The sequence below is a fragment of the Heterodontus francisci genome, chromosome 8 (assembly GCF_036365525.1).
Source record: "Heterodontus francisci isolate sHetFra1 chromosome 8, sHetFra1.hap1, whole genome shotgun sequence".
Lineage (NCBI taxonomy): Eukaryota > Metazoa > Chordata > Chondrichthyes > Heterodontiformes > Heterodontidae > Heterodontus > Heterodontus francisci.
In genome coordinates, this window is record NC_090378.1 from 69,632,145 (window position 1) to 69,659,261 (window position 27,117).

At 44.6% G+C, this 27,117-nt stretch overlaps 1 protein-coding gene across 1 annotated transcript in view; it reads right to left on the reverse strand.

The window, feature by feature from the left end:
* Nucleotides 1-27,117, reverse strand: part of pde4ba (phosphodiesterase 4B, cAMP-specific a) — an 832,714-nt gene that overhangs the window by 567,855 nt on the left and 237,742 nt on the right. The window contains exon 2 of the mRNA XM_068037289.1: nucleotides 23,100-23,224. Coding sequence (XP_067893390.1) covers nucleotides 23,100-23,141 — 42 coding nt within the window. The 5' untranslated portion in view covers nucleotides 23,142-23,224. The remainder of the gene's footprint in view (nucleotides 1-23,099; nucleotides 23,225-27,117) is intronic.

The window sequence follows — 27,117 nt, forward strand, 5'->3', positions numbered from 1 at the left end:
GTGGCCCCAACGATCCAACTGCAGGGGTTTCTCTTCCGATCTGAGGGGCCTGAGCCATACCCCCTGAAATATTTAATTATTTTTACACTGTCAAGGGCACCTCCATTTGGTCCTGATGCCAGGGTCCTGAAGCCCACGAGAAAATCCTGCACAATGTTTCAAGTCAATTACCTTTCATCAAAACTGGAAAAAGTTAGAGATGTAAGCAAGTACAGAAACAGGGAAAGCAGAGAGGCAGGGTAAGAACAAAAAGGAAACTCCGTGATAGGATGGAAGGCAGGAGAGATTAAATGGCAAAAGGGATGATGGTGACTAGTAAAAGAGATGGTAATGGGCCCAGTAAAGAAACAAAAGATGTGTCTAGAGGAGTTATAAATGGCAATAGCAAAATCATTACCAACAGCTACAGTCCAGAAAAATGGCAGCAATGCTTATGACCTTACATTGTTGACCTCAATGTTGAGTCTGGAAGGCTGTAAAGTATCTCATCAAAAGATGAGGTGCTGATCCTTCAGCTTCCGTTGAGCTTCATTAGAACAGTTTAGGAGGCCAAGGACAAAGAGGTCAGAGTAGGATTGAGGCAGAGAATTAAAATGACTAGCGACCAGAAGCTCAGGGTCACACTTGCGGACTGAATGGAGGTGTACCACAAAGCAATCACCCAATCTGCGTTTGGTCTCCCCAACACAGAGGAGAATGTATTGTGAGCACCAAATATAGTATACTAAATTGAAAGGAGTACAAGTAAATCTCTGTTTCACCTGGAAGAAGTGATTGCAGCCCTGGACAGTGTGAAGGGAGGAGGTAATAGGGCAGGTGCTGCATCTCCTGCACTTGCATGGGAAGGTGCTGTGGGAAAAGGAGGGGTGTTTGAGGTGATTGAAGAGTGAACCGGGGTGCTGCAGAGGGAACGATCTTTTTGGAATGTTAAAAGGGGGGGGGGACGGGAAAATTTGTTTGGTTGTAGCATCATATTGGAGGTGGCAGAAATGGTGGAGGATGATCCGTTGAATATGGAGGCTATGGAGTGGAAAGTTAGGACAAGGAGACTGCTATCGTGGTTCTGTGAGGCAGAAGAACGGGTGAGAGCAGAGTAGAATGTGAAGTTTGGTTCACTGGTATATTCCTGATGTCTGCCAGGAGTGTAGGGTGGGAAAGGCATAGATGCCACAACACAGAGGAGTAGGGAATCCCACATCTGACAATATTGGTTTGTGACTTTCCAAAGGAACTCTGCAAACATTGCAAATTTTGTGATTGGTTCCTGGATATCTATATCATATATGTATGTCTCTTTATTTCTTTCTGTCTGTCTCTCTTTCACATCTAGAAAATAATGCAAACAGTCAAATTACAAATTATCAATACAACATAGGTGAAAAACTAGCTTTCCTATTTAAATTTAACTCATTTGCTTTTTTAAACTTGAAAAAAGAGCTCAATTTAAATTGAGGAAGCACACTATCTCTCTAACTCAGTATATATCTGGGCATGCCAGTTCTTAGTTAATTAAAATGTCTATAATTTCCCAACTAATAAAATTAGAGGTTTTCCATTTGTTTCAAAATTCACCTTTTTTTGGAAAATGAACTCAAATTAAGATGAAGAAAGGTATACTGGACTAGGCTTTCTATTCCCCTCAACATCTGTTTTGTAGCTGTAGAATGGGAAGGAGTGGAACGGAATATGGGGATGCTCTCTGCTGCCTAGTCCACCTTTGTACTCCTTTTCCTTCTGTTTTCAAGTGGCCTGTTCCAGTGGGGCACAATATGTCCATCCACATGAAGGATATGGGTGAGTGCATGATAAGAGTATGAAAATGAGAGACATTAACTCCACCATAGTTCCTGGAATTTCCAATGTTTATGCATTGGATGCAAGGGCCACCTACTTGAACCAGGTATCTAGCATTTAACAGTAATTGTCAGGAGAACGAGACATCTATTAGAAGCCAGAGGCTGTGCAAGTAGTCAGGAAGTGGTGCTTTGCATCGGCCTAAAAGGCGGGGGGGAGGGGAAGGGTGTAATTTTTCTTTTAAAAGAATCCATACTTTAAGCAGTTCAGAAGCTCCCTATATCCAGATGCTGTGACGTGACTTCAAGGCCTGCTGCATCAAAATTTAGCACGTTATTCAGTGGGATTATTTGATGAAACTGCTGAGCTGCCTTCAATATAATAATGAACCCCAAAACTAGAAAGTTAGCCAGTGGGGAATCGCCAGGACAGGCAGAACTCTCAATCGGTCAGAGATATACATGAGGTGGGAAACTGAAAATCGAGGCCATTCTCTTAGCATAATATACTTTCCAAATTTTATACAGCACAAACAAAAGTTACAGTAATTGTGTAATCAGTACAATCTGTTATCCTTTTTCAAAATTTGATCTCCTGTTTTACTTCAAAATAACTTTGAAAAATCACTTAGCAGAGTCCCCCAGAAACTAACAAAAACATTCCAACACTTTACCTAGCTAAAGGCTACTGATGCACTCTAAGAGTCATAGAGAGATACAGCACTGAAACAGGCCCTTTGGCCTACCGAGTCTGTTCCGACCATCAACTACCCATTTATACTAATCCTACATTAACCCCATATTTCCTACTACATCCCCACCTTCCCTCAATTTTCCTCCCACCTACCTACACTAGGGGCAATTTTACAATGGCCATTTTACATATCAACCTGCAAGTCTTTGGCTGTGGGAGGAAACCGGAGCACCTGGTGGAAACCCATGCGGTCACAGGGAGAACTTGCAAACCCCGCACACGCAGGACCCAGAGTCGCTGGAGCTGTGAGGCTGTAGTGCTAACCACTGTGCCACTCTAAAGAGATTGAATACAATGCACGTGAAATTCCAGTTTATTGAAATTGGCCTGGAAATTTATTGATGCCATACCCATTTTGCAGGCATAAAACTGTTGCATAAATGCCCAGCATGGAAGGCGGCCTGAGTGTGCACATTCAGCACTGGAAGTGCACCACTTACACACTGATGATGGGCAAAGTATAGGGGATCGGGACCCATACCTGATACAGATAATTGAGTATGCAAAAAGGCGAACAAACGTCTGTTTCAGGACTCCTTCACGAAATTGGGCTGTCCTCAACCCTGCCAGACCCAGGAATTCTTCATTCAGGATAACCAAACATAAGACAGGGCGGCACAGTGGCGCAGTGGTTAGCACCGCAGCCTCACAGCTCCAGGGACCTGGGTTCGATTCCGGGTACTGCCTGTGTGGAGTTTGCAAGTTCTCCCTGTGTCTGTGTGGGTTTTCTCCGGGTGCTCCGGTTTCCTCCCACAAGCCAAAAGACTTGCAGGTTGATAGGTAAATTGGCCATTATAAATTGTCACTAGTATAGGTAGGTGGTAGGGAAATATAGAGACAGGTGGGGATGTTTGGTAGGAATATGGGATTAGTGTAGGATTAGTATAAATGGGTGGTTGATGTTCGGCACAGACTCGGTGGGCCGAAGGGCCTGTTTCAGTGCTGTATCTCTAATCTAATCTAATCTAAAGCTAAGAACCAGCAATTCTTAAACCACTGGAGCTCGCCACCAAAAGAATACTTATTGTAAAAAACATTATCTACATATAGAGCTAGAAGTAGCAAGGATGCTCCTTCTACAGCACCCAGTTCCCTCCCTCCCCCCTCCCCACGCAACTTCTGTAACTCACTGGTGTAATTTAACTGAGAGTTGAGGCCCAATATTGAGTGTGCCTCCAGACTACCCATTCTTATGCAAGAATTGTTCCCTTTAGCTTGTGTCAGCAGGCAAGCACCATCCAATTTCATCCCTATTGTTTCTCCCTCCCACTATCAAAACAATTTACATGCAAATGTGTATCTGATTATATGTATGATGTACTCTTCATGATTGGCCTAAGCCAGATACAAAGCTCTGCTTTTGTGCTTTTCATCAATGGACTAAATGCTATCATGGTTCCATCATGGACGAAATTAGATTCATGTACAATGAAGACTGATTGCAGGTGTACAAGGGTGATCAGGTTTTTCAAGACTGTATCATCTTCCTGCAACTTTCATAGTCTGCGCTTTGGCCAAAAATACTGACTCCAAGCCTGGGCTTTTGTGAGAGCTTGAGACTTTTAGGAAAAGCATTAAAGACAGTAAAAAAAACAATGTGATGGATAAATAGGTATATTAGCATAATGATCTTGTTATAAGACTAGTAATCCAGACATCTGTTCTAATAATCCAGAGAATACAAGTTCAAATCCCACCATGCTATCTTGTGAATTTGAATTCAATTTGAAAAATAATCTGGAAAAAGTGCCCATGAAACTGGCAGATTGCTGCAAAAGGCTAAAATTAGACAAAATTAGATCCATGCAAGATACAGACTGATCAATTTTATAAGATTTTCCACTTAGCTCACTAGGGGGCACTGTCATAACATCGATCACCTTCCAACATTTGAGATAACAAAGGTTGGTTGGTCCAAACAGTTCTTGCATCTTGAATTAAAAGCAGTTTGGAGATGTATTCTGTGTTAACATGTTGTTCAAGTCTGCATAATAAAGAAAGTATGCCCCAAAATCTCTTGGGCTACAAACCTAGTGCTTAAACTGGGATTATATCTCATGGCTGTTTCCAGTGCTGACTCCATAGAGTTTTTTAAGGTCAGTAGAAGGTAACCTCATTAGCATGCAGCTGGTGGGCACAAGCGTCACTACAGGTACAACACAGGCACCTGCCTGCCTGCCACATGCTCACAGAAACTTTGGGGGGAATTTTCCCAAACCCTTGGCGGTGGGGGCACCAAGAAAATCAGAAAAAATGCTGTCAGGCAGGTATCCTAATGTGTTCCCACCTCCTTCCATCTTTCCTGGGGCAGGTTGGTGAAGTCGGGAACCCCCCTCAGCTGAGGCAGGAAGGCAACTGAACTCATTAAGGAGGCAATTAAGAGGTATTTTCCCAGTGACATACCTCTTTCCCCACAGTGGAGTAGTTTCATGCTAGATCTCCGATTCAGCAGTTAGAAGAAAGTGAGAGCACAGCAGGAGGGACAGCCTCCGTGAAACTGACAAGCTGTGAAGGCTTTGATCAGTTGCACTGAAGAGCTGCAGGGATGGCAGGGCTGAGACGCTGCCTTGCAAAGCACTCCCTCTCTCAGAAAGTGCATCACTGTTTGATATGTAACTGCCAACTACCTGGAAGGCACTTCATCTGGCCAGTACTTCACCAATCCACCTTCCCCCCCACCCTCCCACCATCCCTCAGCTGTAATTCCCTGCTGCCAGCCTTCAGAGCAGCATGTGGTAAGCTTATGCAGCTGCACCGTGCCCTTGAGAAGTTGGTGGTGAGCTGCCTTCTTGAACCGCTGCAGTCCATGTGGGGTAGGTCCGTCCTGTTTCATGCCTTTTTATTGACTTCGTAGCGGTTAGATACAACTGAGTGGCTTGCTCGGCCATTTTAGAGGGCATGTAAGAGTCAACCACATTGCTGTGGGTCTGGAGTCACATGTAGGCCAGACCAGGTAAGGACAGCAGATTTCCTTCCCTAAAGGACATTAGTGAACCAGATGGGTTTTTACAACAATCGACAATGGTTTCATGGCCATCATTAGACTAGCTTTTTTTTTTACGAAGTAAATAATCTCTCTTACCTTCCAGGAGCGGAGCGGACCTGTGGGGAGAATGCCGGTAGCGGAGCCTATAGATCGACCCCGAGGATTGAGGCCCTGTCTCTTACCTTCCGGGAGAGGAGCTCTTGCAGCGCGCCGGAGTTTTGAAAAAAAAAAGGCAAACAGCGACGTCAGAGGAGAGCTGCATAGTGATTGGTTGGTGAGTAGCAGCTGTTAGAATATTTTTTAAAAATAAGGGGAAAGTTGTTTTTTTTGTTGGAAAAAAATCTCTGGTGATAAGGTGAGTACTACTAAAGTGTTTTTTTTAAGGACTTTAGAACAAGGCCCCTAGTATAATTAGTATTTTTTAATTAAGGGAGTAACTAATTAACCTAAGGGTAAGTCATGGCAGAAGAGCTCAGCCCTGTGATATCCTCCTCCTGCACTATGTGGAAAATCAGGGACGCTTCCAGTGTCCCTGGTGACCTTGTGTGCAGGAAGTGTATCCAGCTGCAGCTACTGGCTACCCGCATTACGGAGCTGGAGTTGCGGGTGGATTCACTGTGGAGCATCCGCAATGCTGAGGACATCGTGGATAGCACGTTTAGCAAGGTGGTCACACCGCAGGTGGTGGCTGCACAGGCAGAAGAGATGGGTGACCACCAGACAGAGTAGTAGCGGCAGGCAGGCAGGCAGGCCTTGGTGCGGCCCCCAGCCACATGGCGGCGGCACCCCAATTACAATATGTTAAACGGTACTTACCTCTGCAGATTATGCAGCCCGCCGCCCCCCCATGGACACCTCCGGATTTTTTGCTGAACGGGCAGCCATCACGTGCCGTCCCGTTCATGATTGCGTACTGGAAGGGAGGAGGGTGGGGGGGGGATACACAGGGGTCTCACTCTGCATTGTTAAAGGGAGGAAGGAGGGGAGGATTTCAGGGGTCTCACTCTGCATACTAGAAGGGAGGGGGGACATTCAGGGGTCTCACTCTGCATACTGGAAGACAGGAGAGAGGGGGTCTGGGATTACTGGAGGGAAAGCTCTGCAGGCATGAAGGGAGGTACCGTGTACCTTCTCTGCGTAAACAGTGTATGCTCTGCGGTTATTTGTGTTTGTGAAGGAGCAATGGCACTCTAGTCACCCTGTGTGTGGGGAGGGTGCCAGAAAGGCTAGGAGCATTAAGGTTATATGGATGGTGGGGGTAATCGATTCAGGTAGGATCTTGATGTGGTCATGCTGTGCCACTCAGTGTTGGCCAAGATGGACATGCCATGGCACGCCACATAGTTGATCCATGAAAGCACCTGATGTACCCGTCAACACCAATCCCTGTCCTGATAGGAACCTTCGAATACATGCAGGGTTCAGCTTTATTTATCACATGGAAATAGGTATGGCTCATCCTACATTGCGTGCTCCTCTGCTCCTGAGGATCCATATGCGCCGAAGGCAAAATCAACAGGCAGGTGTGATCCACATGGAGGCCCCCTGTCGTGAGCAGCAGCCTCCAAGGGGTTGCATTACGATTGCTGTGCATCTACAGGCCCCACATGACATGTCATTGGATGTCACAGCACCAGTGTCAGAGGCGATTGCGCATGTAAAAAAGGTGGTGACACATCTCTGTGCCCTGCTGAAAGATGACCTGCAGCCCATGAGCTTCAGTGGACATCCTAAGCCTTTGGTCCTCATAGTGGCAGTGGTTCTCAAGCATGACACCTATGCAGCTTTTCAGGGGCCCACCAGAGTCCTTTATGGGGTCACACAGTCAGCAATGCACCACTGCATCAGGGAGGTCACCGGAGGGCCAGTGAGTATGCCCGCTTCAGGACGGACTCTCACAGCCTGGCCCAGAGGCTCATAGGTTCTGGCACCATTGCTGGAGAACCATAGATTGTAATGTTCATAGACTGCTCTCATGTGGCCATCAGGCCTGCCACCAGGCTACCACCTGCAGACATCACCATTGGAGGAAGCCTCTCAATGTAGGTGAAGCTAGTATGTGATCACCACAGATGCTTCATGCAAATCTGTGACCGCTTCTCAGGCAGCTGTCATGACACCTGGGACGTGTGTCAGTCCCAGCTGCCACCGCTGTTCACTGAACTGACTCAGATGGAGGGGTGGCTTCTTGGAGATAAGGACTATCCTTTGCAGACATGGCTCCTGACACCAGTGAGAGACCCCACCACTGCTGAAGAGGAGAGATACATGCCAGCCACTGAGCTACAGGAGCCACCAGTGAGCAGGAAATCGGCATGCTGAAAGATCGCTTCCAATGCCTAGATGGATAGGGTGATGCCCTGTACTATGGCTGAAAAGGCCAGCTCCTTTCTTTGCTGCTCTGCACAACTACTCACCCCATAGGGGCCAAGCCTGGCATAATGAGGAGAGACGTCAACAGGATTCCTCCTCGGACTATGAGGAAGCTGAGGACCTACAACATGAAAGACGCATGGGAGGGCAGATGGCACCCAGGATCTGCATGCAGGGCTAGCAGTGAGGTAGGGATGTACGGCAGTGGCTCATGAGACAAAGGCTGTCTGCTCCATAGGAACCAACATGAGCTCTGCAAGCCACACATCACCCTCGCTCACCTGCTGTGCACCAGGCCACATCTGCAGCATCCCTGTGTAAATCATTAGATGCAGCAGCTGACTGAGCCAATGTCCATGTCACTGCATCCGTGGAGACTCTCATGAGTAATGGTGGCATGGCAATGATGTTATTGCATACGTTGGCTCTCCTGAAGGGCCAATGGTGCAAAGGGATGTGACATTGGCACTATGTGCTGGCACACATCATTCACACAGAGAAAAGGACACACATGTTGGTGAGGAACATTTATTGAAAGATGTATTTACATTGCTGTGACACCCCTGCATTCCCATTTGTGTCAGTATGTTCTCTGTAAACCTTTGTATTACCTTTTATTGTATATTGAAGTCTCAAGTCTTGGAATGTGCAAAATTAAGATTATTCACCCAGGTGTGGCACACCTACAAGAAGGAATGTTACACTTGAGTGGGAGAGCATCACAGGACACTGGGACACAGCAGGGCAACAAAGTGGAAAGTGCTGGGGTAACTCAGCAGGTTAGGCAGCATCTGTGGAAAGAGAAGCAAACTTTCGGGTCTGTGAACTTGGACAAGTTAACTCTGCTTCTCTCTCCACAGATGCTGCCTGACCTGCTGGATTTCTCCAGCACTTTCTGCTTTGCTGCCAGATTGACAGCAGCCCCACTCTTCAGCAGTCAGGTAAGTATTCTTTGACAGCTGTCAGGAAGCAGGTGCTGGGGCACTTAAAATAGGGCCCCAGCACCTGCTGCACAGCTGTCAAAAGGTTTCTCACTGTGCCGAATGTTATACCTCTCTCCACGTAATATGGGGAGGGCGGCTCGGTGCCGTGATGCTAATGAGCCCCTGCGCCTAATATCGAGGGGGCTCTGCGGTGGCCGCTAAATGTGGGCACCCCACTGAGTTTAAAGGGTGTTGCTGCGAAGTGCTTAGCCTAAATAAAATTCAGCCCAATATGTCATTGGCCCGGGAAGGAAAACAACAGAGCATCTCTTTCAGCGGATCCCCAAATCTCCGACACAATTTTGTTACCGGACATTTTTAGGGATTGCTTATGAGCCTCAGTGGTGGAAAGTCTCCTCAATCCCATAATATTTGTCATCTAGAAAGCACAAAGAGCGGCATAGACAACATCAATCTCAGTTCAGCCTCACAGGTGAAAACTCACCCATGTTTATTACTACCTCCTGACCCCCAGGCAGATAAACAAAGCTCTTCAAAGACAACTACATAAATTGAAGGAGAAATAAAGAAGCAATATCATGAACAGCACACTCCCTGGCCCAATTTTCTGATGCACAACACCACCAGAAATCCTCTTGTGACAAAAATTACTATTTTATTTATTTATTTATTATAATTTATCTTTGCTTTGAAAACAATAAGACCATCGTTATATCTAGTACAATTTGCTTCAAGCTAGTGTGATGGAGTCTGCGGTCTGCAAGGCCAGTGGAGGAGTGTGTCCAGACAGTTGTCTGAACAGATGACTTGTTGAATTCTGTTAGATGCACTGAGTCTGGTTTCAAAGCTTTTTTTTCTGAGACAGTCCCTGACTTAAAAACAAAAATAAAAACTTCAGGGTTTAGTGGAGACAGAACTGGTTGGAACCATATAAGACAGTTATTTGACCAGAGGCATGTGACACTCAGATTACAAGTTTGCAGAGTTGATGCAGGCTGAAGAAAGTCTTGCAGAGTTTTTTTTCAGATAATCTGGACAGAGTTAAAGCTGATTCTGGGAACTGGCCATTGGCAAATATGAATTGTTGCAGCTGTTTTCGGTTACTTGAGGTGATACTGGTGGAGCAACGCTATCAAGGCTGTTGCGAGCAGAACTAAGGAGGTCCGGGAGCAGTGCACTGCTTTTGGTGGAGACATTACCTGTGGAGTTTGGGTTTGTTGATCTCCATGGGGATCATAACACTAGAAATGAGAATATGTTTCACAGTGGCCAGGCCAGTCCTAATGAAGAGTCAAACTAAAAATACTAACTTCCCTTAATCTCTTAGAGTAAGATGCCTGTCTAATTTTTTATTGTTGTACTAAGAGATTTCCAAAATGAAAACCAGGTCAAGGCGGTTCTACTACTTGGAGCCTGCCAGTGAAAAAGAGGAAACTCTGGCAGTGCTGCAGTGGGAACACCACTACAGCAATCAGAAGGCCCATTGAGGGACTTTAAAAGAGCAGTAGCACTCTGCATATTTGAAATGAAGAACTATTGGACGCTTCCACAGAAACTGTGGAGTCACAGGGGATAGAATGAAGGAAAAGGAGGCCGCTGCAAGGCATTTTCCCTCCATGGAGGGCCTCACAATACTTCTTGGGACCCACAACCATCTCCTCCATGGCAGCTGCAATGAAGCAGTGGTAATATGGGCAGAAAGAAAGAAATTCATCTGGCTTTCCGCCTGCACCCCCATCGCTATTTGCATACAGCATGTGGGGAATAAGTGAGCAGTGGTTATCCCAGCAAGGGGGAGGGCAGAAATCCTAGCTGGATGCATAAAGAGACCATTCGGCCCATCGAGGCCATGTTGGCCCTCTGCAGAGCAAACCCACCAGTCCCATTCTCCGCTTTATCCCCATATCCCTGCTAGTTTATTTTTCTCAAGAGCCCATCCAAATTTCCCTTTGAAATCATTCATTGCCTCCACTTTCACCACCCTCATAGGCAATGAGTTCCAGGTCATTACCACTTGCTGTGTAAAAAAGTTCTTCCTTTAAACGCTCTGGATCTGTTGCCCAAAAACTTAAATCTGTGTTCCCTAGTCCTTGTAGGATCAGCTAATGGGAACAACTTTTCTTTGTTTACCTTGTCTGAACTTGTCATAATCTTGTACACCTCTATCAAATCTTCCCTCAGTCCCTTTTGCTCCAAGCAGAACAACCCCATCTTCTCTAACCTAACCTTGTAGTTAAAATCCCTCATCCCTGGAACAATTCTGGTGAATCTCCTCTGCACTCTCTCAAGGACCCTCACATCCTTCCTAAAGTATGGTGGCCAGAACTGGACGCAATACTCTAGTTGTGGTGAGATCACAGAGAAAAATCCCCCCACTTCAAACAAATCGGAATTTTATAATCTACATTGATTTTTTTCCTATTGATTTCTATGTCGACTGCTAGGGAAATATTAATTGTTGACGTTTTCAACACATTTTCATCACTAGTAAAGCAAACCTGAAGACATGATCCTACCCACCCCCTATGGTGGCAAACCTATTTCAGATATTGATCAACCAGCTACGCAATTCCAGAATTTTCCATTTTATGGTATATGAAATGCATTGCTCTAAAGTCTGTGAATATTACTGCACCAAGGTAAAAATTCTTCCCATTTGCAGTCTAACCGAAATGGTACTCAAGCTGGTTCTGCAGGCAGGATAAAAAAAAACACAATCAATAATCAGCTGGAAATTTCAGAACTTTCAAAACTGAATTAATGTCAATGTGGCTAATTATTAATCAACAGAGTTGTTCTCCATGTAAGACACTCCAGTAGTAAGTGTCACCATAACGTAGGCGGCTGAGAATCACTTTTCAATGTAATTGGCTTCTATCCAGATACAATTTTTGTCAGGCTCTAATGCTTTCCATAAGATAATTAACAGTAGAGGACAGCCATTTGGCTCAGCAAATCGCTCCTCTTTTCCCATGGATCAGACCCAACTATTCACCTTCTCAACATATTGCTCAATCCCTTCCCTCACCAGAAATGCATCTAATTCTCTCGGAATCCATTTATACCATCTTCTTCAATTACTTTTTATGAACATACAAAAAATAACAGACAGGTAAGGACCCTCTGGTCCATCCAGCCTGTCTCACGCAATTGTGATATCTTGTATATCACAATACATATATTCCACACCCCACCCAAAACCATGTGTTCCCCTGGAAGAGGTGGAAAACCAGATTAAAAACCTAGGCCAATTTGGGGGAAAATAACTGGGAATCCAAGCTGTGTAGGTGATCAAGACGAGTCCAGCAGATCACCATGGCACTGAATTCCCTGAAGTACTTACCTTTTGGAAGAGATGATGTCCACCACAGCCAGAAATAGATCTAGTTCTCACTTCAAGGAATTCAGCAAATCAGCATCCACCACATGAGGCAGCAACCTGTTCTAGGGGTCCACTATGCTCTGGAAAAAGAACCACCTTCTGACATCTAACCTAGATCTATTCTTACACAACTTAAAAATGTGAACCCAGTCCCAGCTTTCCACAATCTATTTAATTTGAAAAACTATCAACTGGAACACAATGTATTCAATTCATTATTTTACAAACCTCAGTCAGATCACCCCAAGTCTATGCTTCTCTGACATGTACAGTCCCAACCCTTTTACCCTATATTGATAACCAAGATGCTTTTTACTGAGAATTAGTTTAGCGGCCCTCCTCTGCACCCTTTCCAAAGCCTCAATATCACCCACCAAAACTGGATACAGTATTCGAAGTGAGGCCTGATCAACAAGTACAAAAAAGTATGCTTTGTCTTACAACCAATTGTCCTATGAATGCACCCCCAACACCTTATTCACTCTAGCTACTGCTTCATGGCATTGCCCATGTACCTTTAGAGACTTATGCACTAGAATGCACACAACTCTTTCTTTCTCCACCTTCCTTAATGCTTTCCCTCTGAATGATGTACAACACATGCACAACACTGCACTTTCCCAAATTAAACATCATTGACCAGTCAAAAGCCCATTCCCTCAACAGATCAGGATCTGCCTGATGTCCTCGAGCACTGTTTACAGTCCTCTCTAGATGGTTAATTCTCTAAGTCTATTACCCTGCAGGTAGCAAAGTTCTATTCTCTACCCGTTTTACCCAAACTTTCTAAATTAAGATCCCTAATATTTGTAACCTTTGCGGGAACAAACAACTTACCTGGATAAATGTTGATAATTCCTTTCAAATCTTGCAGGTTTCAAGTAGGCACCCACAAAGTCTCCTCTTTTCCAAACAAAATAATCCCGTATTCCTTAAATTTTCTTTATAATTTACATTGCTGGTACCTGCGCCGGAATTTTATGCGCATTACAACCACCCCCCACACCCACCCCCCCCCCCCCCCACCCCCCACTGGGAGCAGGCTGGGAGGTGGGAGGGTGAAATCCAGTAGGATGGTGGGGGTACCATGACCTATGCCGATCCACCCCCGCTGGTATCTTATTAATTAGTAGCCACTTAAGTGCCTCTTCTTGCCACCGCTGCTATTTTACCAGTGGCGGATGGGCACTTCGCCACACAGGGAGGCTGCCCAGTAATACCTGGCAGCCTCCTTGTGGACTGGGGGAAGGGGGGCCTTCTGATTGGACACCCTGAGCCCCATGGAGGCCCCCCCTCCCACCCACCACCCACTAGAGTGACCCCCTCCCCGCTCACCAGAGCCTGGTCGATTGGCCCCGGTGAGCCCCGACCCCACTTACCTGTCCCGAGGCTAACATCTATGGTGTCTCTTCACGCTGGGTGCAGTCCCAAGTGGCCACTGATCCCAAAATAGCATTTTGGCTTCCAGGGCCGGGGGAGACCAGCTTGCCCCTGGCTTTCCAGCCTCCTCGTGAAATTCTGGCCCTGGAATCACCTTTATCGTTCCTGCAAGATGATAATACTCATTTTGTCACCTAAATCTCCTCTTCCAGCTGCTCTTCTGTGGCCTCCTGCATGTAACAAAGCATATGACTCAGGATACTGTAACTGGCACTGCAGGCACCTCTGACTTGTCCAGCTGCTTTAGAATGCGCATTGTATTTTTAATGTTGGTCCTGGTGGAAGCAAGGGCCTTGTTATAGCTGTGCTCGGCTTCTTTATGCAGATGCCGCTGAGGGGCCATGAAGAAAGGCAGCAACTACCCCAGTTACCATTCCTTCACTATCTGTAGATCATCAAAGGAATGGAAGATTAATGTAAGACGAAGGCATCATGAGTACTGCCTGGGTATTTAGCTGTGATTCGCATGATCCAGTGTAAAGAATCACACAGAAACTGCACTATGATGGAATAGTAAACCTTACATTTAAAGCATGCGGTACTCATTTCAGTTGGAGCATGAAGGATATTATGAGGGCCATTTATCACTTTCTGGACTTTGGGCAACCCTGTCATTCAGAACAACCCAGGAGCTAGGGTCTGCTGCTCCTTGACGCTGGGTTACACAGGAACAAGAAATCGGTCGCTGGTTTTATTTAGAGATGCACTGCTATCTGATAAATGTAACTGATACCCCCAGCAGCCCCATGAAAGATCCAAAGGTTAAAAAAAATTAAGATGGCAATAACCTTGCCTGCCCTGGACTCTGGCTATAGGACACTCACCAACAGCTTGCATATTAGCTCATTAAGGAACTTAAGCCTGCAGAGGCATTGCTTCTCTGTATGGTTTACGAGAGTGGTCAGGAGCTGATAGATTGGTCCTACAAAAGAACAGTAGATGGATGTCCTCCTGGAATTCAATGCCAGTAAATGTGGAATAATGCATTTTGGTGAAAAAAACACCAGTAATTATACTCCAAATGAAAGTAAACTTGGTACTATAGAACAGCAGAGAGATTTGGGGATACTGGTTTACAGGACATTAAAGGCAGCACCTCAAAATGATAAGACTATAAAGCTAATGGAATTCTAGGTTCTATCTCAAGAGGTATAGAATATAAAAGCCTAGACGCCAGTAGTTCAAGGATCGAAAACTAGGGGGCATAGGATAAAGTGACGCTATATAAAACCTTAATAAGACCTCAATTAGAGTATTGTGTGCTGTCTGAGGCTTCAAACTATAGGAAGGATATTGTTGGGATAGAAATGCAATACTGTACTAATGTGCCTCCTGGCTGCCGTAGTTGTGTGACGTCTACCACGAGGCACTCACTGCAGGTAGCCATTACAAGTTCAGTTCAATAGAGACACAGTACAAACGTGACTGTTGTCCTGTGAGCTTGTAACATGGTGTCAGAGTGGAGCTGAGATTAAGTGTTGAAAAGTTGCATAGAAGCATAGCTACTCAAAGAGGAACACAGGAATGTTTAGAGCTGCTGAAAGCTGCTAAAAGCCACAGAAAAGGAACAAAGAAGCAGGACACAGCTGAAAGCAACTGCGTAAGACACAATGACTGCAAATTTTCCTCTCCCGGCGCCAGTCAAAATTAAAGGTGATATGAAGCAGAACTCACAGTTTTTCCACCCGCAATGGCAAAATTATGAAATTGCGACAGATTTAATTAACAAACCAGAGCAACTACGAGTAGCTGCACTTTTATAACTGTTGGGGAGAGACTGTTACAAAATGTATACCACCCTAAATCTCTCTGAAGAACAAAAAAACGAACAGCAGAAATTTTGAAAGTCTTGAAGGCACACTTTGAACCCCAAGTGAACATAACTTATGAACAGTATGTGTTCAGTATTAGGGCTGAAGATGAAAAGAGTCCATTGATCAATATGTGACTGCATTAACACAGCTCGCAGAATCCTGTGAATTTGCGCAACTAAAAGATGATCTAATTAAAGACAGGATTGTATTAGTCATAAGAGATCCCACAGTGAGAGCATGTCTACTGAGAGAGGACAAACTTACTCTCAGGAAAGCAATCGACATGTGCAGAAGCGCTGAGGTTGCAAATCAGCAGCTAGAGCATATTCATGGCAGAACAGACCAGGCCTTGCATTATGCTGAAAGACATTCCGGGCTGAAAAGGCAAAAAGATCACGTACAAAGGGCAGGATGCAAATACTGCGGAGGACATCACACAAAGGAAAAGAAGGCATGTCCAGCGTGGGAAAAGCAGTGTTCCCACTGCAAGAAGTCAAATCATTTTGCACACAAATGTTTGGCTAGAAGGAAGCACAACAAGCAGGTACAGATGGCCACCGGAGAGATATCAGCCAAAGATTCTGACGAATCACTGTACACCATACAACAGGTTGGTTCAGTCAGGTCGATAGGTGATAAATGGTTTCTGACTGATGGAATGATGACTGCAGAAGGAGAACATCAAGTCAACATAAAGTGTCAGATAGACACCAGTGCGTCATGCAACATCATGACCTTCACAGACCTGTGCAAAGTGGCTCAACATTGTGATCCAAAAATTAAGCCCTTGAAAGTAAGGTTGAGGCTATATGATGGCACCATACTAGTGCTGAGAGGGCAAATTACTCTGAGAGCCCAGTGCAATGACAAGAACGAAGATCTGGAGTTCCAGATCATAGATGGCAAGCAAAACCCACTCATCTCAGCTGGAGCAAGTCTAAAGCTTGGTCTGGTAATCCTCAACGTGCAAAAAGAGATGTTGCAGCACACTAAACCATTGACTATGGAACAGATCCTAGGAGTACAATGATGTATTTACAGCTTTAGGATGTCTTCCTGGAGAATATCATCTCGAAGTAGATGAGAGGGTAAAACCATAATAAAAACAAGAAATGCTGGAAATACTCAGCAGGTCTGGCAGCATCTGTGGAGAGAGAAGCAGAGTTAACGTTTCAGGTCAGTGACCCTTCTTCAGAACGACCCTTCTTCTGAAGAAGGGTCACTGACCTGAAACGTTAACTCTGCTTCTCTCTCCACAGATGCTGCCAGACCTGCTGAGTATTTCCAGCATTTCTTGTTTTTATTTCAGATTTCCAGCATCCGCAGTATTTTGCTTTTATTTTAGAGGGTAAGACCAATTCAGCATCTGCCGAGCAAAGTTCCAGCTGCCCTCAAGGCCAGCCTGAAAGACAAGATAGAAAAGCCAGAAACGAAGGGAATAATCAAGAAAGTGACAACCCCTACAGAATGGATTATCAGCATGTTAGCAGTGAAACAACCTGGAAAGCTGAGAGTACGCATCGACCCAATTATCTAAATAAAGCTCTGAGAGATCGCACTACCCCATGCCAAATATTGAAGGAATTTTGCCACAACTTGCAAAGGCAAAAATCTTCACTACCCGAGATGTGAAGGATGGTTACTGGCAAGTGAAGCTGGATGAAAGCAGCAGCTACCTAACTACATTCTGGATGCCATTCGGGAGATACAAATGTTTGCGCATGCCATTTGGCATTTCCATGACTCCAGAGGAGTAGCAACGCAGACAGCATGAGATAGTTATTGATCTCCCTGAAGTGGAAGCCAAAGTGGATGATCTGCTAGTTTATGGATGCGGAGACACAATAGAAGAATCCATTGCTGACCATGATCAAAATCTAGTGCCACTGCAGGACAGAGCTCTCCAGATGAACCTAAAGCTGAACAAGAAAAAATTGCAATTAAAGATGCCTGAAGTCAAGTACATAGGTCATCTACTGACAGTAAAAAGTCTTCGCCCGGATCCCAAAAAGGTGAGAGTGGTAGCAGTGATGCGGCGACCAACAGATCTATTTAACAAAATTCTTGACCAATTTGTCGTCGGAGTGTGAACCATTGTGCCAACCCACTGCCAAGGACGTGCAGTGGTATCAGGGCACAGAACAAGAAGCAGCATTTATGAAAATCAAGCAACTAGTGATGGTAACGCCAGTGCTGAAATACTATGATGTAAATGATGAAGTTACCCTGCAGTGTGACGCCAGTGAGACAGGATTTGGAACAATCCTAAAGCAGCAAAAACAACCGGTTGCATTTGCATCCAGGGTGTTAACGCAAACGGAACAACGCTACGCTCAGATCGAGAATGAGTGCTTGGCCATTGTCTTTGCTCGAGAACATTTTCATCAATACCTACTTGAAAGAAACAAAGTGACAGTCGGGTCCGACCACAAGCCAATTCAAAGCATTTTCCTCAACCGAGACTATCTGCTCCAAAGTGTCTGCAAAGAATGTTACTCCGGTTGCAGAGATATCATCTGGAAATGACATACAAACAAGGAAAGCAGTTGTACATCACTGTCATGCTGTCGAGAGCAGCACTCCCTATGAAGAAAATAGAGGATGCTACAACAGAGTGCGAAATCTTCCATACCTAACGTGAAGCTGCAGCTCGACATGCTCTGGAAGTCATCGACCCAGCAGAGACATTGAATCTGACAAAAAAGTGCCTTGCTCAAATCAACCGAACTACCCAACAAGATGCAACTCTCCAAGTGTTGCAAAAAGTAACAATGAAAGGATGGCCTGAAGGCATCAAGAACACTCCTATGGTCACAAGAGAATATTGGGCAAACAAAGATGAATTGACAGCCCAAGATGGCATCGTGCACAAAGGAAATGGAGTCACGATCCCTAAGGAGTTGTGAGGACAGATGCTAAAGCGCATCCATGCAAGCCACCAAGGAATTGAGTCGAGTCTGAGAAAGGCAAGAGAAGAGCTCTACTGGCCAAACATGAGCACTGCAATCAAGAACCACATCAGCCACTGCAGTGCATGTAACAAGTACCAAGCTATGCAAGCTAAAGAGCTGCTGATAACACATGACATCCCAGACAGACCATGGATGAAGCTGGGAGTAGACCGCTTCACTCTCGCAGGAACTGATTATCTTGTCATCATAGACTACTATTCTGACTACTGGGAGGTAGACCAGCTGACCTCAGTGACTACCGATGAGATTGTAGAATGCCTGAAAGCACACTTTGGTCGTTACGGCATTCCAGACATTGTGATGAATGACAATGGCCCTCAGTTCACGAGTGAAGAATTCAGCCACTTCATAAACGATTGGGAAATTCAACACCGTACTTCATCTCCACACTATCCCCAGTCAAATAGAAAGGCTGAGGCGGCAGTGAAAATCGCCAAAGGAATCATAAAGAAAGCAAGCAACTCCAGCACAGATGTATACAAGGCAATCCTCGAGTGGAGAAACACACCTGCTGAAGGCATGGAAAGTAGTCCAGTACAAAGATTAATGTCACGCCACACCCAAACTACTCTTCCAATTGCAAAAAAACTACTGAAGCCAGAAGTAGTAACAGGTGTGAGTGACAAAATCAAGGTGAAACGGCATAAACCCAAATTTTATTTTGACAAAACTGCTAAACCATTGCCAGAATTGAGCATTGGAGAGCCAGTCAGGGTACAAACCTTCAACATTCTAAACAAGCATCAGCCCAAGTGGCAACTTGGGACCTGCATAGAGCAGTTGTCCATCTCGTACGTGGTGGAAGTGAATGACCAGATATACTGTCGCAACCACAGGCATATACGCACATCTGGAGAAGCTGTTCCATCACTGCAGACAGCCGATCAGGAAGATGTGAACTCACCATCTGCACAGACCACAGATCAACCATCAGTCCCAGAGTTCCACAGCACCCCAACAAAGGAAATGGAACAACAACAGTTACCATGGCAACAACGGCTGACATGGGAACGACGCTCCACGGAGAAGGAAAATCATCCAGATGAACAGCCAACAACAATGTGCAGACGCACATTAAGAGACTTGCACGATTTAAAGACTATGTGTGCAATACATGTGCAGAGACTGACGTGAATAACGAACTGCTAATGCATGAGAACTGTTTTGTGCATAATGGGTAACATGGCAATTGATAGTGTAAATGATAATGACATGCAATTTGTTTTTGGTTTTTTTTATGAAAAGGGGGATGTTTGGGTTAGAAATGCAATACTGTCCAAGTGTGCCTACTGGCTTGCCATAGTCATGTGACCTTTACCATGAGGCACTCAGTCATCACATGTTCTGTTCAATAAAGACACAATACAAGCAAGACTGTGAGCTCATAACAGATTTTGAGGCCATGGAGAAGGTAGCCATGGAGAAAGTACATCCAGATGCTACGATGCTGCCTGGTATGAAAAATATGAGGACATTAAAACTCCTCGCATTTTGTTAGACCACATAGATTATGGGGTGATAGGATGGATTTTAAAAAAATTATGAATGTAAAGGGCGGGGTAGGAAGAAGTGGATGGTTTCCTGTAGTTCAGATTTAACACAAGCAGCACAGATATAAGATTAACAAGAAGAGATTTAGAGCAGCGAGCAGGAGAAACCTCTTTACACAGAGAGATGTGAGGCTGAGAAATTCACTTCGAGTGTAAGTGGTTACACAGAAACATGTGGCTGAAGGAAAAAGGGTAGAAGGGATATGGGCACACGGTGGGTAATTGTAATTAGAGCTATTTGCTTGCAAGGAGGCTTGCAACTCAGACTTATTGCACCAAAAGGCCTGCTTCCATATTGTAACTTAAATGCATTTCCTCTCCTTTTTCCAAAAGAGGACAGGTATAATGAGATCCCAAATGGAGCCTCATTGTGAAAAAGGTGATGGTGACTGCCGAGTACTCTCCAAGGGCTAGATGTTGTGCTCACGGTGGGGGCTCCAGCTCTGGGTCGAAATATCAGGGGAATCTCACCTCGGCCAGCTGGATACCCCTGGAGTGATTCTATTGCACCGGGCCAATTAACAGCCCAGTGCCAGGATCTGTGCCCCTTTACAGACGGGGATCCTGCCTCCAAAGAGATGCCAGTGAATCAGCAGCTCAGCAGTAACAGTAATGCGACTTGGAGTGGTGACCACTGCCGGTATTGCAAGAGAACTTGGACCCAGGCCCAGCACTGGAGCCCAGGTCCAAGGTAAGTAAGGCGGGCCGGGAGGCCCCAGACAGGGGGGCAGGGGTTGGTGAGGGTTTGGGTGTTAAGTGCGGGCGAGGGATTCAGGCAGTTGCAGGTTTTCCGAATGGGGTCCTCCATGGGCAACAGATTACCCACGGAGGATGCTCTCCACCCCGCCCAAGCCCACAGGGAGGTCACCGCGTTTTACTGGGCGACGTCCCCGCGTGGTGGATTCCCCCTCCCACACTGCCCCTCCGCCAGTGGTTAAATTCCAGCGGTGGCAGGAAGAGGCCCTTAAGTGGTCGTTAATATGCCACTGAAGGACCTCAGTTGGTCTCTGGCCAGGAAGGCCACCATCGGCCTATCTCGCCCCCCCCACAAAATTGCGTTGCCACAGGCCCTCCGTGATACCACCCCCCCCCCCCCCTCCACCTCCCAAAGCAATTCTGTGGGCCACCCGCCTCTGAACCTGCTGGCACATAAAATTCAGCCCCAAGTCTCCCAATGATTTGGTTTCCAGGTATTCCCATAGTGCTGTAACAAAGTTGATGAATATCGGCAATTCTTTAGTCTAAAAGTGACATATGATTTTAATATTAACACCTGTTTCAAGCATTGAAAATTTGCACAAACAGCATAGTGTGACCAGAAGTTAGTGGTCAGCACAGTTATGGTGCTGACTCAAAATTACACTTAATAGTGTGGACTGGAATAAATTTTAGAGGGTCAAGTCTTGGTGGAGAAATGATTTATTTTTAAATTCACAATGCAGGAATTACAAAGTCAATTTATACAACTAAGTAAAATTAACCCAAAATTCCACGTTTTTGACATGGTTTCAATGTAAAGTTACGGCAAGTAATTTTTATGAGCAACAAATGGAGTGGAAGCTGTTTCTAACAGTTTCCACTCCAAAATTAATTCCTTAATACAAAATTCCCTCTTCTTTTTGGCCCTTGCCATGATCCATCTGTCATATGCTGATGAGGTCATTTATTATAATGAGGGATCGTGGGGCTGAAGACTGCGTTTCCTGACTTTATGCTTGAAACACAATTGGGGTAAGTTAGAATGAGAAATGTACAGCACAGCTGATGTTCGTCAGCTGACACGGGCAAAAGTCAGCACATTCTGAGCCCGAAGAGTCTGGAGCATTTCAATAGCAATTGTACAGCTGAATGACACTTCTGCAGCAATTTTTTAAAACAATGACCTTGACTTGCTTCTGACAGTTTCAGACTACCCGAATTTGAATTCCATGGTGAGGCATTCCAATGCGCAAGTGACAATACTACTACTAATTACTTTTATTACTGCTACTTCATCAGAAATTCAGTCAGGAGAGAATTGGAATAAAAAGAAAAGAAATACTTTAGCGCCTTTCACAACCTAAGGACATCCCAAAGGGCTCCACAGCCAACAAGGTACTTTTGACAGGTGTCACTTATGTAATGTAGGAAACATGGGCAGTCAATTTTTGCATCCAGCAATATCCCACACAGAGCAATGGGATAATGACCATATAGAATGTTTTAGGTGTTGGTTGAGGGATAAATATTGACCAAGATACTGAGCAGAACTCACCTGCTATTTTTTGAAATAGTACCATGGGATAGTTTATATTCACCTGAAAGGGTAGACAGGGCCTCAGTTTAACATTTCATCCAAAATACTGTTACATAAATATACCATCATTTGCATCATAGCAACACTGGGTGTAGAGAACATTCATCCTGTGCGTTCAGCACTTCGATGGATGGCAGAGACAGGACATGAATGTTAAATCTTCCAAAAGGAATTGAATATATCCTCCTCAGCTTTGCCATTTCAAAAAAGTTTAAAAATAAATCACCCTCCCTGTCGCTGTCCCAGAGACTTCCTTGTTTGTTATACTAGAACAGGCTTTGAAGGCCTCCTGCAGTCATTCTACATCCCCCAACCATCCCCAGCAGAGGAGAAGGAGCTCAAACCAATTACATGAAATAGCTTAACCCTGGAAATCAGTCAGGGTCGTGGGAATTTCTTTGGAGCAGGTGGAACTCCCACTCCATCAATGCGATTTTGCTTAGGAAAATCCCAGACCTTATTTCCTTCACCTGGATGCATCGAGTACTGTCCACTATGATAGGAAATCCTGAATGAGCAGAATTATAGCAGGATCAGGTGAATCATTATAAACAAGGGAACAGAATGTGTTGCAAAAGTAGGGATCACTTCAAAACTTCACAGAATATACAGCAAGATCGGCACTTCAGAATCAGAACAAGCATTAAGAAGTCTATCAAGTTTAATACGAACACCTCTCTAAAACTTCCAAAAAAATCAGGAGAATATCTCTAGAATAACTCGCCCTTTTTAAAAGAAACTTTTCAACCTAAAATGTGAAATTGGTGATACAATTAGCTCAAGTTATTGACTTACATCTTCCGCAGTCACTGCCAAGACGCTTCTACTTTTCTTCATTATGAAAATGATTGTGATCTATGGTTCCAGCAGCTCTATTTCAGAGAAGCAGATAGCCAGTTCTTTATAAGTTCATGTATCTCCTACATCAGAGCAACAATAAACACATTAGAACTGAAAGGCTGCAATCAGAAACATAAAGGCTTGTAACATTTCAATGCTAATTCTGAAGTAAGTTAAAAAAAATACAACCACCCTAAGCTATTTTAAGGTACAAAGAAAAATGTTTAACATAATTCAACAATTGGGAAGCCAGTAATAAACAACTAATTGAAGCTAAAACATAAAGTCAAAAAACACACCTGTTTAAACTTTCCCATTATTTAAATACCTGCCTGTTGCAGCTTCCTTATCAATAAAATCACTCTATGAGAACTATTTTCTGAGATTGTTTCTAAAATAAATTTCAGCTTAGTGTTAACTAGAAATGAGCAGACTCTGTTCTTGTTAGTAATTTTCTTGGGTCACCTTTCAAAATGGTAGTCTGGTTTTCCAATTGACATCTTGAAGAATATTTAAGGATGTTGATTCTTTTGTAACAATCAAAAGCACTTCTCATTCTAACTTTTATGGTGTCCTTCTCTATGGCTCTTCATTCATGTTGATATATATAGACTGATAATCAACCCTTCTTCTGGCACATTCTTGCCATACGTCCAACAAAACTCTAGCAGAAGGGCTGCTAATCAGGCTGCAAGTCGGATATGTTAGATGCTAGACTTTCCTGCCAATTTCCATGGACCCTTTTGTGTTAAGTAATAAATACTAGGCATATGGCGGGCAGCCATAAAGACAGGGCTAAAATGTGGCGAGTCAAAGAGACTTAGTAGTTGGCAGGAAAAAAGACAGAGGCGCAAGGGGAGAGCCAACTGTGCAACAGCCCCGACAAACAAATTTCTCTGCAGCACCTGTGGAAGAGCCTGTTACTCTAGAATTGGCCTTTATAGCCACTCCAGGCGCTGCTTCACAAACCACTGACCACCTCCAGGCGCGTATCCATTGTCTCTCGAGATAAGGAGGCCCAAAAGAAAGAATTGCCCAGCCAGCCAGCAGGTACAGCAGCCACCTAGAGTCCAGGCCTGGACTGTGGCCTAGACCTAGACTCTGAAGATTAATAAAAGCTAAAAAAATTCTAGGTTTATCTCAAGAAGTACAAAATATAAAATCCAAGAGATAATGAGCATCATAAATAATACCTTATTTATTTCAATTAGAATACTGTGTGTATTATTGGGCAGCACACCAATGGCAGGATATTTAGGCTTTATAGAGAGTACATTGAGAGCACTGAGTGCTACTTCAGTGCACAGAGTGTGAAGCGGGGAGTTTGGTGAGTGAGGGATCTTAATGGTTAATCTCTCTCTAAGTCTAGTTTCGCAATTAACTCTTTAAGTAAGAGGCAAGTTAAGTTTCTTCCAGCCTTAAACAGGGATATAAAGCTCTCTGAGAGCAACTGGAGCTAGTTAATTAGGCAGCTAGATTAAACTGGTTTCTGAGCTCTAGCAGAGCTGATTCATAATTGTTTTTCAGAGAGTATAAATACAGGGGTCTCTGAGTGCTGTTTGAGTGCACAGAGTGTGAAGCCAAGAGTTTGGTGAATGAGGGAGATTGGTGAAAAGGGGAACTATAAATTAATTTTAAAAATTAATTTAATTTAATTAACACAATAAAGATGGCAGGACATGTGATGTGTCATGGCTGCAGCATGTGGGAGCTCCAGGATGCCACAGCATTCCATGGCAACCACATCTGTAGTAAGTGTCAGCAGCTTGAAGAGATTCAGTATAATGAGCTGGAGGCCCAGCTGCAGACATTGCGATGCATCAGGGAGGGGGTACGTTACTTGGACACTTTGTTCCAGAAGGTAGTCACACCCCTTAGGATAGAGGCAGCTGATTTGGTCAGTGGTCAGGAACAGGAGGGTGTGACTACAAGTCAGGTAGGTAAGGGGATGGAGTAGGTGGGAGTGGAGGAGACAATTGAGCAACAAATTCAAGGTTCTTGCAGCTTGTATGGACAAGAGTGAAGGCTGTACTGTGGATGAGCAGACTGACCATGGCACCATGGTACAAGAAGTGTTGGATCATTCAAAGGAATGTAGTGGTAGTAGGGGACAGTATAGTCAGGAGGATAGACACTGTACCCTGCAGCTGAGAGTGAGAATCCAGAAGACTGTGTTGCCTGCCTGGTGCCAGGGTTCAGGACATTTGCTCAGGGCTGGAGAGGAACTTGCAGTGGAAGGGGGAGGATCCAATGGTCATGGTCCATGTAGGTACCAATGACATACATAGGATTAGGAAAGAGGTTCAACATAGGGAGTATGAGGAGCTAGGCACTAAATTAAAAAGCAGAACTGCAAAGATAATAATCTCTGGATTATTACCTGAGCCACGTGCAAATTAGCATCGGGTAAATAAGATTAGAGAGATGAATATGTGACTCAAAGACTGGTGTGCGAGAAGTGGGTTCCAATTCATGGGGTACTGGCACCGGGGAAAGTAGGGGCTGTACCATTGGGATGGACTTCACCTGAACCGTGCTGGGAGCAGTGTTCTAGTGAGTTATATAACGAGGGCTTTAAATTAAATAGAGAGAGGAAGGGATTATTTAGGGGAAGATTGAGTAAATTAAATGGAAATGAAAGGCAATAAATCAAGGTATCAATAAAGGTAAAGATAATCAAGAGTATGGCAGGAAGGGACAGTGATTGCAAACTTAAGAGTATGCCAGCAGAGCCAGAGTTTACAAAAGCAGTAAAAAAAACTGAATTAAGGGCTCTGTATCTGAATTCCTTCAACATTCGCAATAAAACAGATGAATTATCAGCTCAAATAGAAATTCATATGTATGACTTGATAGGCATTACAGAGATGTGACTACAAGGAAAACAAAACTGGGACCTGAATATCCAAGGTTACACGACATTCAGGAAGGACAGGAAGCTGGGAAAAGGTGGTGGGGTAGCTCTGTTAATTAAAGAGGGCATTAGTACTGTAGTGAGAGATGACCTTAGTTCAAAAGATCAAGACGTAGAATCAGTTTGGGTGGAACTAAGAAACAGCAAGGGGCAGAAAACATTGATCACCAAACAGTGGTAATCTAACTCACAATATAAATCAGGAAATTAGAGATGAGTGTAAAAAGGGTAATACAGTTATCATGGGGGTTTCAATCTACATATATACTGGGTAAACCTAATTAGTACTAATATTGTGGAGGACGAATTCTTGGAATGTATGTAAGATGGTTTTCTAGAGCAGAACGTTGAGGAACCAACTCGGGAATGGGCTATTTTAGGTCTAGTATTTATTTATTTATTTATTTATTTATTTAGAGATACAGCACTGAAACAGGCCCTTCGGCCCACCGAGTCTGTGCCGACCATCAACCACCCATTTATACTAATCCTACACTAATCCTACACTAATATCTCCAACACAGAAGTCCTTGAAGCGGCCAACATCCCCAGCTTATACACACTACTGAGTCAGCGGCGCTTGAGATGGCTTGGCCATGTGAGCCGCATGGAAGATGGCAGGATCCCCAAAGACACATTGTACAGCGAGCTCGCCACTGGTATCAGACCCACCGGCCGTCCATGTCTCCGTTATAAAGACGTCTGCAAACGCGACATGAAATCGTGTGACATTGATCACAAGTCGTGGGAGTCAGTTGCCAGCATTCGCCAGAGCTGGCGGGCAGCCATAAAGACAGGGCTAAATTGTGGCGAGTCGAAGAGACTTAGTAGTTGGCAGGAAAAAAGACAGAGGCGCAAGGGGAGAGCCAACTGTGCAACAGCCCCAACAAACAAATTTCTCTGCAGCACCTGTGGAAGAGCCTGTCACTCCAGAATTGGCCTTTATAGCCACTCCAGGCGCTGCTTCACAAACCACTGACCACCTCCAGGCGCGTATCCATTGTCTCTCGAGATAAGGAGGCCCAAAAGAAAGAACACTAATCCCATATTCCTACCACA